This window comes from Mus pahari, chromosome 20, assembly GCF_900095145.1.
Source record: "Mus pahari chromosome 20, PAHARI_EIJ_v1.1, whole genome shotgun sequence".
Lineage (NCBI taxonomy): Eukaryota > Metazoa > Chordata > Mammalia > Rodentia > Muridae > Mus > Mus pahari.
Window position 1 is genome coordinate 10391376 of NC_034609.1, and position 12611 is coordinate 10403986.

Consider the following 12611-nt stretch of genomic DNA (forward strand, 5'->3'; position numbering starts at 1 on the left):
GGGGGGTATAGGGAACTTTCGGGATAGCATTTGAAATGTAAATAAAGAAAATAATAAAGATTAAAAAAAGTTAAAAAAAAAAAAAGAATCAAAGCCAAGCAGGTTGTGTACACTTCCACCAATATGATAACAGTGTTATAGTTTAGAAGGTTGCTAATTGAGTCTAGAAAGTTTTGCTTTGAAAAACTCAGTAACCCCCAATCCAGAATTACCTGACTGGTTTGTTGATCCTAGTTGGGCCTCCCTGGCATCGTTTCTCTAGGACTATCATTATTAAGCCAAGTCACTTGTGTCTTACAGGCTTATTTCCACCTGGGAATCAATGAAAAGTTGGGTCTGTCTGGAAGGCCAGATAGGCCCATTGGCTGCCTTGGTACATCAAAGGTGAGTGTGTTTTCCTTGTGGAGTGCCTTTGGGAAGTAATTCTACATGGAGAAATCATGCTTGGCCTCTGGCCATCCCTGTCACATTTCATTATGTACTTGAGGCTGTTATCTGAATTACAATTTTCTGCACATAAATCTTACTTACTGTGTGTCGTATTATTGAAGCTTTCTGGGAATAAACGAACATCTCACTGCTATGTTATTGCCAAGCTTTGTAAAACATTTATAATAATATTTACTCAAGCATAGGGTTTTTCAGCCTTATTAGAAATGTTCTACTTTAAATTTACTGACATACTGACTCAAGCAAAAAACTTTAAAATTAATTATGGACTTTGTGGGCTATTATTTGCCTATTCAGAAATAAGTATCAGTATTAATTATTGTTGAGCTATGGGATACTATGCCTTATATTTTGTATGTTTGCTTTCTGTTTCCTATTGCAGATTTATCGCATTCTAGGAAAGACTGTGGTTTGTTACCCTATCATCTTTGACCTGAGTGATTTCTACATGTCTCAGGATGTTCTGCTGCTCATAGATGACATAAAGGTAGCGCTGAGCAGAGGTGACTTGTTCACACTGGTTTCTGGCAGGTGTATTTAGGTGGAGGATTCCTGGGTGTCCATGATGCTAGGTTACACCAAGTAGAAACTGAAAATAAATAGTGCCTTTGAGAGTTTGGAATTCTAGCTACACTAAAATAAAACTACACTCTTGTAGAAGTGATACTGTCTAAAACTGTGCTTGTATGATACTAGTAGTTCATCTCCCTTTGGGGAAAAAAAATTGAATTAGAGTAATTTTACTTGTGAAGATTGTCTAGTAGGATTTCAACTAACCCATTACTGCATGGTTAAGATCTATTCTACTCTACTCTGTGAGAAGAGTAGAAAGACATGGTCATTACACCTGGAGCCAAATTATGTCTGTTCAATTTTTGACTGTATTTACCAGCTGTATATTTTCAGGCAAGTCATTTAGCTCCTTTATACTTCTGATTTTTAATGTGTAAAACCAGATAATAAAAGGGCTGTGCCCTGTAATCAATGAATTAATGCATGTAAAACAGTCAAAAAGTGTCAGATGAATGGTGGAAAGTTACATGATGGTGATGAGACTCCATGGCAATCAGCACTCTCCACACATCACTGATGGTTTCTACAGATAAGGTTCATTTTCTTCTGCCTCTTTGTATGAATCCATAGTGAAGAGTAGTGACAGTCTTCTCAATTCACTTATGAGCTGTACTTTGCTAAGGCCAGAAAGAAACGTGACGAGAGGAGAAGAGAAAGGCATGAATAAATACGAGCCTCACAACATAGTGCAAAGTTTAAAATGAAAATGACTCTTTGCGTCTAAGTAGCCTAAATTATCCAGAGTTTGATTATAAACTGTTAAAGCTGTTATGGGCGCTTTGCCTCTCAGTAAGGATCCCATTGATCTCAGACACTAGTCCATGACATCCTACCTCAATCTAATTTTTTTGATAGAATGCACTACAGTTCATTAAGCAATATTGGAAAATGCATGGACGCCCACTTTTTCTTGTTCTCATCCGGGAAGACAACATAAGGTAGGTTGATTAAAAAAGTAGGCCATGGGACTGAAGAAATGGCTCCACAGTTTAGGGTCCACATAGCTCTTGCAGGGGACCTGAGTTCACTTCCCAGTACTCATGCCAGGTGGCTCACAAGGCCTCCAGCTCCAGCTCCAGGGGATCTCATGCTCATCTGCCCTCTAAGGAGACTGCATTCACATGCACACACCCATAAGCATCACAGAATTAAAAATAAAGTGCATCTCTTTTTTTTTTTTTTTTTTTTTTAAAGAAAGTTAAGCCTCACTTGCTTTGTGGCATTAATACAGAAAACTTGAAGCCTGAGCCTCCTGGTATTTTGCTATTCTAAGCACGTTGCAAGTTATTTTGCATATATAGCAAATATTTCTTTGTTAATTTCACCTTATGTTGTTAATAAGACTATCTTGTTTATCTTCTTTATTCTAGAGGTAGCAGATTCAACCCAATCTTAGACATGCTGGCGACCTTTAAAAAGGGAATGATTGGAGGAGTCAAAGTTCATGTTGATCGTTTACAGGTAGCCTTCTAAACGTCAATGTTTGTGGTTCAGGACAGTTAAAGTGCTGTGCTTCTTAATGGGATTTACAAGTTTCATTCTGTCTACCTTCTCACTCCTGTTGTCCTTCTCAGTTTGTCCAGCTGTCCTCATCAGGGGCTTGAAAAGTGGCTGCTTCTTAACAGAATCTTAGACTTTGGTAGCTTGATTTCATCCTAGTATTTATAGGAACAAGTCCATCATAGACTAATGACAATCTTGGGCTTCTACAGGCATTTTGGTTGTCTCTTGGCCATATGCTGTTTTGCTTACTGAACTGTAACATCCAACCAGGAGAAAGCTGTGTTCCATGCAAGCACCACAGCATTCCCAGCACAGCTCCTAAACGGAAGCACCCATAGGCCCCCAGCGAGAGTGCTGGTGTCTCCTTTATACACCTCTTCCAGAAAAGTCAAGCATTTGCAACTAAATATTCTCTGATACCAAGTGATGTTTTAAAATTGAAATCTATAGAGTATTGATAGTATTTGGCATTAGCTAGTGAACTTAAGCTAAACATTTATTTATGAGCAGAAATAGCCAATAAGGGTGAGTAAGCTATATAAATATAAAATGTTAAATAAGTTATTTGCATGTTTTCAGTATTGGTTATTAGCTTTAAGAATTTGGTCATTTTTGACTCTTTCTCATACCCTACATGATAATCACTCACTGTTGTCTGTCCATTCCGAGTGTATCCAGGCTTGCTTCCCCTAGCATTGACACCATGATGCAGGCTACCATCATTCCCTCACTAGATTTTTCTGTCATCTCCTGAATTCTATTATCAACAGTTAGCCTTGTCATACACACTTGCTACTGGCAGTTACACTGATTGTAAACTCCCAGGGACTTCTTTTCTCACACACATAAAAGTAGAAAGCAGAGTCCCAAAGGCGGTGTGTGTTCCATACACAGTGTGTGATCCATAGATGGTGTGTGATCCATAAACAGTGTGTGGTCCATAGATTCTGCACCCACATCATGGACCCGGCTTTCTATCATCTCCCTAGCCATTCAGTTCAGCCATACTGCCTTCTTTATTGCTTCTAAAATTCACCATGCATGTTCCCACCCTTTGCACATGATAGTTCTTCAACCTGAATGTTGACCACAGTCCTACTTCCAGTGTCTGATTTACATTCATCTTGTTAGAGAAATTTTCTCTGGTCACATATATATAATGGCTAACTGGCCTCCTGTTCCCTTGCCCTAGTACCCCTTCCCTTTATTGTTCTTATTTCTACCTAGCGGTTATTTTTCTACATTGCTCTTACTGTCATCTGACATGTATTGTTTATGTTATCCATCTCATATACATAGTCATAAGATCAATGTCAAGGGACCAAATATTTCATATATTTTATGCTAATAATTAGCACCTTGTATAATGCTTGCATATAGCAAATGATCAATAAATATTTATCTAACTAGTTATTTTGCCAAACAACAAGTGGTATAGATATGAGCTTGTATGTTAGAAACACCATTCAAAAAATAAAAATAAAAATAATAATAATAATAAAGAATAAGAAGAAACACCATTCAACAAATGCAAATAAAGATCCTGCCCTAAGAAGGTTCATAGTCTAACAGCAGTCTGCTTATAGCTGGGCTCATTTGGCTTTCTCATCCATGCTTTGCAAGGAAGATTGGTGTCATGTGTCATTCCTGTGTCTGGGTGTCCACATTTGTGAGTATTCCTGTATCATCATCTCTACTAGAGAAATGATGGATTCATTTGTCTCTTACTCAGAGCTTCTTCATATTTGAAACAAACTGAGAGAAAATGATGCAAATATAATAATTTTCATAAGAATAACTAATTTAGAATAATAACTTACAACTTGTTTCTGACTGTTCTCTGGGTAACTAGAAGTGATAGGTAAGTGTTTATTCTCACCCATTCGCACTACTCACCACAAATCACTGACAAACAAAAAAGGTGTTTGAATTTAGACTCATTTAGTCTGCTGAACTTATAATTGAGAAGAAGTGGAACATAGACTGACCAAATGTGGCTTGCCACATGCCAAAATGCAGAGAAACAATAGCTTAGATATTTATTATTGTAGAAATTATTTAATCCCGACCTAGGGTTTTTACCCTGCCTTTGATCCTTTAGTTCCTGGATAAAAGACACGCACAGTCTTTAAGTTTACAATAAGCCTTAAATAACACAAGAGCTGGGCAGATACCTACCCTCCATGCTATTAGAATCTAGTTTCCTGTCATTAAACCCAAGACGTTACTTACTGTGTTTCATCTGGGATGCTCTTCACTCCAATCTGCTAGCCTCAGGGCCATATTTTTATGGCTCACCTAACACATGGCAGCCTCTTCTTCCTTCTTCAACTTCTCCTCCTCCTCATGGTTCTCCTCTGACCCCAAGCCTGGGAAATCTAAACCCCACCTATATCTCTTCTGCCCAGCTATTTGCTGTTGGCATCTTTTTTTTTTTTTTTTAATTAAAAAAAAAAATGTATTTACTTAGAAGCATTCAGAATGTCAACAAAACAGCCACATTTTTTTTTTTGCAATTACAGAGTGGTATTCAGTTAACAGAACAACAATTATCTTCGTATAAGCTGCATCAGAGACAACTAAAGATGGAAAAAATAAAACCGAAAGGAAAAAAAATAAAAAATAAATAAATAAACCAAACTACTGTCCCCATATATAACTAATTTGTGCTGTGCACCAACAAGAACCTGCTTTAAATTTCCATGCCAATTTACAACCCCCAGACTGTACCAGGCAAGGTTAGTGGCTATTGAAAATACCACTAGGACAGGGCTATCTAAAGACACATTCGGTAGTGTGTTAACTATACAGAAAAAGACACTGTACAGTTTAAAAACAAATCTTACACAGCCTTACATTTCACTTTTTTTCTTTAAAAGGAGTGAGTTGTGTACAGGGGGGTTAAATGCTTTATAGACAAGAAAAAAAAAACTGCGCTAGAACCAACTTATTCATCATCTTCTTCATCATCTTCATCTTCCTCTTCCTCATCCTCTTCATCCTCCTCATCATCTTCCTCTTCCTTCTTTTTCTTGCTCTTTTCAGCCTTGACCACCCCCTTTTTCACTGCATCAGGTTTTCCTTTAGCTCTGTAGGCAGCAATATCCTTCTCATACTTCTCTTTCAGCTCGGCAGCCTTCTTCTCATAGGACTGCTTGTCATCCGCTGCAGTGTTGTTCCACATCTCTCCTAGTTTCTTTGCAACATCACCAATGGATAAGCCAGGATGCTCGCTTTTGATTTTGGGGCGGTACTCAGAACAGAACAAGAAGAAGGCCGAAGGAGGCTTCTTGGGTGCATTGGGGTCCTTGAACTTCTTTTTGGTCTCCCCTTTGGGGGGGGGATGTAGGTTTTCATTTCTCTTTCATAACAAGCCTTGACAGCCTTTGCCATATCTTCAAATTTCCCCTTTTCTTTAGCAGACATGGTCTTCCACCTCTCTGAGCACTTCTTGGAGAACTCTGAGAAGTTGACAGAAGCATCCGGGTGCTTCTTGTGCTCCTCCTGACAGGTTTGCACAAAGAATGCATATGAGGACATTTTTGCCTCTCGGCTTCTTAGGATCTCCTTTGCCCATGTTTAGTTTTCCTCTGCGAGGCACTGAGTCGTCCAGTGCCTGTCCGGCTCGCACTTGCCCTGGTGCTCTCTCTATGGAGCTCAATGTACTCGGCATCTTTATTTACCATTCAGGAATAACTTGGGCGCAAGGTCTACATGCAGACTCTTGACTCTGGGACAACCAGGTCCTGGGACCCGCACTTAGCATTACAATAGATAACAAAATACCAAACCTCAACAATTATAATCTTCATGATCTTGTAAGAGAATTGGTTGTTACATCACTGGATAACCCTGAAATATATCAATATTACAGTATTAGGATCTAAGGTTTAATTTTCTATTTTCTTTCCCCAAAAAACAACTTAATATCTTATTTTCTAAACATTTAATAAATGCTAAAACATTTTAGTACCCACTTTAAAATAAAGACATCTAGATGGCGGTTTAAACAATCAGTAGAGACTTTGACTCAATCCCCAGCACTGTAATAAATAAACACATGCCTATAATTCAAAGAACAGAGAGACCATCTCATGGTGACTTTCCTGTTTAATATGACTCATGAATTTGTTGTTTGATGTATCCAGTCTATTTATAGGTGTTTGTATTCTGTCTTAATTTGTTACATATACAGATCTTTGATTTTAGAATTCTCATTTAGGAAATTACTTCAAAATTATATGTAAGTGAACATATAGAAAAGTATGAGCAGAGAGTGTAGCTTGACAGATGTAAACATTTTGAATCATCACATTGCAGACATTGATATCCGGAGCTGTAGTAGAACAGCTTGACTTTCTACGAATTAGTGACACAGAAAAGTAAGTCCCTTTGAATTACTTATACTTAGTTTTTTCATTTCTTGAAACTATATTAGGAATGCAGAAAATCTTAAATGCTTTATTTTGATTTCCAGGCTTCCAGAATTTAAGAGCTTTGAAGAACTAGAATTTCCCAAGCATTCAAAAGTCAAACGACAAAGCAGTACCGCAGATGCTCCTGAGATGCAACATGAGCCAGACATCACCATTACCGAGTGGAAAAACAAATCCACCCACGAAATCCTTCAGAAACTGAATGTAAGCAAGATATAATCACTCCTAGCCCTGAGGGGCTGCCAGAACAGGACCTCTCAGTCAGGCTGTGTGCTTTCGTGTCCTCTGAGAGAAATGGGTGGCTGGCCAGGGCAGGTAGTGAAAAGGTGTCCTCTTGGGTCACAGTCAGTATGGATGTATAAGGAGTGGAGATGGCAAGACTTTGTAGATGGGAGCTTAGACTGGGAGCACTGATGCTACCTTTGTGTGCTTCAAATTGTTCTTTAGGCTTTCCTTTCTCTCCCTGCCCCATCCACAGCTCTCCTGCCTAGAGGTTAGCTCCAATGACTGCTCTGTCTTTCCAGTCACCGAGGAACATAGTCCTCTTACTGTACCTACATGAGTGTTTTAGCCATGTATTACTCTGTCCTGACATTATTCAGATTTATAAAAAAGAAATGAAACCTTACTGGTAGAGCTATAAACTCTGAGTCATGTTTGGCCATACAGTTTTGAGCATATCAACTAGATACTTTCTTTGTAGTCACAGCTAACTTCTTATTAATCCATATAAATAACAATATCATATAGCAGTCACAAAGCACATACACAGTGTCCTGAAATATAAATATTCTATATGTGTCTCTTCCTGTGTCTCTCCGTCTCCACTGATAGTAGCATGGTCTCCCATTTATAAATAAGTAAAATTCAGGAGAGTGACCTAGCCAAGTATCAGATGGTGATGTATTAATATTCATACACACTACAGAGTCTGTTCTTCAGTGATTTGCTTATTGGAACAGTTGATCATTAAACCCTGCTATATCCAGAAACTGACTTGTGTGCCCTCTCTGCCTTCAAGGCATCTCAGACCAAGGTCTGTAACACCATCTCATTTACCATATCAGTGGCATCACGTCTTTCTTCCGTTCCCTATCAGGCTGGTCCCTCTTTGCAGCATGAGCTTTATTATTACTTGAGTCCTATGGTCATCAAAACTCATTTCATCCCAGATCCTTATGCCAATTGATGTTTCAGGACTGCAGTTGTCTGGCTGGTCAAACCATCCTGCTGGGTATATTGCTCAAAAGAGAAGGCCCTAACTTCATCACAATGGAAGGTAAGAGTAAGTGAGCAGGGGGCACATCTATAAAAGGGGCTCTGCAACGTGAATATCCATCAGCTCTACATAACAATGCCCACTGTTCTGAGTTTCTCATCTTCTATTAAATCTCCCACCCTCTCCCGTGGAAAGCCTCCCTTACCCTTGCCCTCAGGCGGTGCCTTGCTTCTCTGCTCAGCACAGAACCTGGATTCCGCCTGGGACCCTGAACTTCTGGTCACTCCATAGTTGCTTGTTGACATTTCTGTTTCCTGCTTTATTTCCTGTAATTTCTCAAAAATAGTATTGAATAGTTATATTTTTGGAAACTGGCTTCTTGATGGTTTGTAGTAGTCATTTGGAACAGAATTTTGCTCTGAAAGAAAGTGGTCTATTAAAAAAAAAAAAAATCATTTCTAAGTGTGTCTATGGCCACACTGCCCTGTGGAGGAGACCTGGTGATCCTTGAAATCCACATTTGTATGTAGTCGTTGCTGTGGGGAATCCTTAAGTTCTACATCATGATCTGTTTCTGGCATTTTATAGTACAGAACAATATAGGATATGCTGAAACATATTTCCTATCATCGGACTTTTTGGATGATCTCAAACCCCTGACTAGCAGTATATGCTGATGTGCTTGTGCTTAAAGTGGAGATGCACTAACCACTGGCATTCCAGTAGTGCTGACTCAGAGCAGAAATGCTCTGCACCGAGCTGCACCTCCACCCCCGCTACTGCTCTTTATTTTGAGGTGTTCTTACTAAGGTGCCCTCACTCTCCTCTGACCATCTCTGTGGCCCAGGCAAGCTCTGCACTTGTAGCACTCCCTCCTCAGCAGGGGATACAGCGTGCACCACCAGGCCCAGCTTTTGCAGGCATCTATGGGACCAGGGTGTCATTTAATCTAAATCAAGACTGTAAAAATAAGTGAGGGGAAAAATTTAAAGATCTTTTTTCTTATCCTTACTAACTTTTGGCACTTAATTATGTCACATTGTTTCTTACTGACAAAACCAGTCAAGAGTGCAGAGCACGTGTGAGACATGACCAAAGTGTGAATGCTAGGGCTGTGTTGACCAGAGTATTAGAATGACCATGGCCTCATACACTTATCAGAGACGTGGGGACCTCCATTTAAGAAGTAGGCTTTTACTCAGTTGACTAATTTTAATGTGTTCTGTTTCATGTTGAAAGGTAAAATAATACTTGTATTTGCTTAAAAGTTTAGGTTACATATCAGGTTAAAAAAAATAGAATTTTGATGTTCGCTTTGGCCGCACATATACTAAAAAAAAAAAAAAAAAAAAAAATAGAATTTTGACAACTGTACCATGTAGCAAAGGTGCTGGGAACACACACACACTCCTTATTTGGGTTGCAGATTTAATCTGGTCGGTTCAATACAAGAATGTTTTCTCTTTTTTTGAAGGGAAAATAAATGTACATTTAATTAAAAGCTTTCTTCAGTGAAGACTTTTCTTATTCTCTGTCTAGGAACTGTGTCTGATCACATTGAGAGAGTGTATAGAAGAGCTGGCAGCAAAAAGCTTTGGTTTGTATTAGTTTCCTTGTTACGTTATACTTTTTGTACTGTTTTATTCAGTAGCTTAAAGACAACATTTGATTCTTACAGATGTTTCTCATCATCATTTTGACATTTAAACTCTAAAGTTATGGCACCCTGACTTCATACTTTTGAAGAGTATTCATGTGTCACAGGAGACTAAAGAAAAATAACTAGAAACAAAAGCCTCCCCCAGGATTGAGCCTAGAAAGCCCCCACAGAGTAACAGCATCCTGATTCTGCTTTGCTGCATTACCCCAAGGAGGATCTTTGTTTCATCTTGTTTAGAAAACCTTTTGAAGGCCCTAAAAGGCCATTTGATTGTAAGCAGAAATAATGAAAGGCTGTTATCTCATCACTTAAGTTGAAGGAGTCATGAGTAAAGCTATTTACTGTCATAGTGAGGAGAGTGTGCCCAAATATGCAGCTCTGCTTTTTGATGCAATTACGTCTCAAGTAGTTTCTTATGAAACCCAATCTCGGTAAACCTCATGTTTCTATTCTCTGAAATAAGGGACTGGACAAATTTTCTAAATAGTGCTTCATCTCTACTTTATGGCAAATACACTCTTGCTGCCCAGAGAAACAACAAGCATCCAGTTCAGATATCTCAGATTTCCACTGTAAGTTCTCAGTTCAGTAATCGGGAGATGTTCTTATAGACAGGTTTTCACTGCACCCATAGTATTGTTTGGGCTAAGCAAAACCAATTCTTGCTTCTGCATAATACTTATGTCTTTGATAAACCACTAAGTAGCAAACATTTAGAAATGCTGACTGTTATATTTAAACCAATAGAACCCTGGAAGCTTAATTTCTTCTATTCTCCCTTTTATGGCTTTCCACTGACCCCAGGCTGGCTGTGCGGTACGGGGCTGCATTTACCCAGAAATTTTCCTCCTCTATAGCCCCACACATTACCACCTTTCTGGTGCATGGGAAACAGGTAACATGCACAGAGTTTGGGAAACTCCAGTTGCTTGATATGTGTGGGTTTATCTGCGTTCCAAGGGCTATATGCGTCTTTTGGTGTTCAGATAAAAGTGGCTCTCTAGAACTGGGAAGTATTTGTTTCACTAACTCGGTCAGCTACTGGCTTGATTGTCTACTAGTCCTTTCATGTTGTAATTAAGAAATATAAATGCTTGTTATAGGCCAATTTCTGTGGTTATGCTGAAATTTTAAAAAATGGTACTTTCAAACCTACATTACGATTTTATTCTCTCTAAATGTTCACATAAATTTTTACTTTTGAGGGGAAATGTCTTATATATTGCATGTGGTGTAATTTGGGGGGTATAAATCTGTTCTTTCTACATTCTAAGACTTTTTCAGAAACGTAAAAATAGAAGTGTGAATTCCTTCCCCCAACATTCTGTCTTTATCAAGAAAGAAAGTGAGGGCAATTCATTTCTGAAATTCAGTAGAGTCCCCTAATCCAGGCATCCAGTTATTCAGGTACCAAAAGAAACATAACTCAAGGCTTCAGAGAGATGGCCCAGCAGTTAAGAGCACACACTGCTCTTCCAGAGGACCCAGGTCTGGTTCCTCACATCTAGCAGCTAAGAACTGCTGATAATGCTGGCTCCAGTCTGCACAGGCACCTGCACTCACATCCACACACACACACACACACACACACACACACACACACACTCATCTACACACATTCACTCACACATGTAGTTTAAAACCATATAGTTAATAATATTGTACAGAGAAACAGGATGCTTTTTATGCGTTTTTTTTAATATGAAGCAGAGTACCCCCTTAATTCCTTCCTCTCCCATCCCAATTGAAAGAGTAGCTAGGGACTCTGCTTTTTCTTTCCCCTATTTTTTTTGAAATTGATCTTGGCATCACTGATGCCCTTTGCCACAGCTTGATGGCTGAGGTGAATATGAGACATGACTTTCCCTAATTATAGATGGTCTTCTCTCAAGGGTCAGGTCTAATGGCAGTTCGCTGCTTCTCTCTATCATGTGAGGACCTGACTGCATACATGGTACGGTTCCCGGTCAAGGGCCCCATTTATTCACTGTCTGTTTGTGAAGATCTGGCCTGCTTTCTTCTTTGCCCTCAGGTCGGTTGTACGCCGTGCAGCAAGTCTTTTAAATAAAGTAGTGGACAGCCTGGCCCCATCCATTACTAATGTTTTAGTGCAGGGCAAACAGGTAAGTACCTGCTTCCCACACTCACAGACACAGCAGTTCCTAGTTAGGGTACGTACATCTGCTATAGGTCGGTGTCATAGACTGCCCACAGAGAGATTACCAGTGAGTGGTTTGGGAGTTTCTTCAAAAGTCTCTTTCCTCCAGCAAAAGCAATAGCGTGTGCAGTCTGAGAGCTGCAGAGCACTTAGTGGGCCATCTCACTTTTGTCCTATACCCTGGGACTATAACTTCAGTCCCCAAGTTTGCTTGAGTTCGGTGCCGATTCTAGTGTAGAAAATGTACCTTCTGGGGCATTCAGACAGCTTTGTGATGGGCAGAGAAAAGCTAGGTGTGTAGCAGAGAACATATTTAGCTTCCACTCCACCTGATCGCTCCCTTCCCACTCCTAAGAAACTCATTAATGTTCAAGAAGAGGCAGAATCTACATGCCTGTCCCTCACCCTCCAGGCCATCTCTTCCCAGAGCTGCTTTCTACCCACCAGGATCAATCTGCCACTTCTGCTCACAGGGCCATCTACAGCTTCCTTCTTTCTTTCTTTCTTTCTTTCTTTCTTTCTTTCTTTCTTTCTTTCTTTCTTTCTTTCTTTTTCTTTCTTTCTTTCTTTCTTTCTTTCTTTCTTTCTTTCTTTCTTGGATGAGTGCAAATA

The 12611-nt window shown here is 39.4% G+C and overlaps 1 protein-coding gene across 1 annotated transcript in view; it reads left to right on the forward strand.

Moving 5' to 3' along the window:
- Phkb (phosphorylase kinase regulatory subunit beta) overlaps nt 1–12611 on the forward strand; it is a 186317-nt gene that overhangs the window by 143178 nt on the left and 30528 nt on the right. The window contains exons 15-23 of the mRNA XM_029532723.1: nt 301–384; nt 833–937; nt 1879–1961; nt 2394–2484; nt 6847–6908; nt 7004–7166; nt 8160–8241; nt 9721–9778; nt 11874–11964. Of these exons, the coding sequence (XP_029388583.1) occupies nt 301–384; nt 833–937; nt 1879–1961; nt 2394–2484; nt 6847–6908; nt 7004–7166; nt 8160–8241; nt 9721–9778; nt 11874–11964 (819 nt within the window). The remainder of the gene's footprint in view (nt 1–300; nt 385–832; nt 938–1878; nt 1962–2393; nt 2485–6846; nt 6909–7003; nt 7167–8159; nt 8242–9720; nt 9779–11873; nt 11965–12611) is intronic.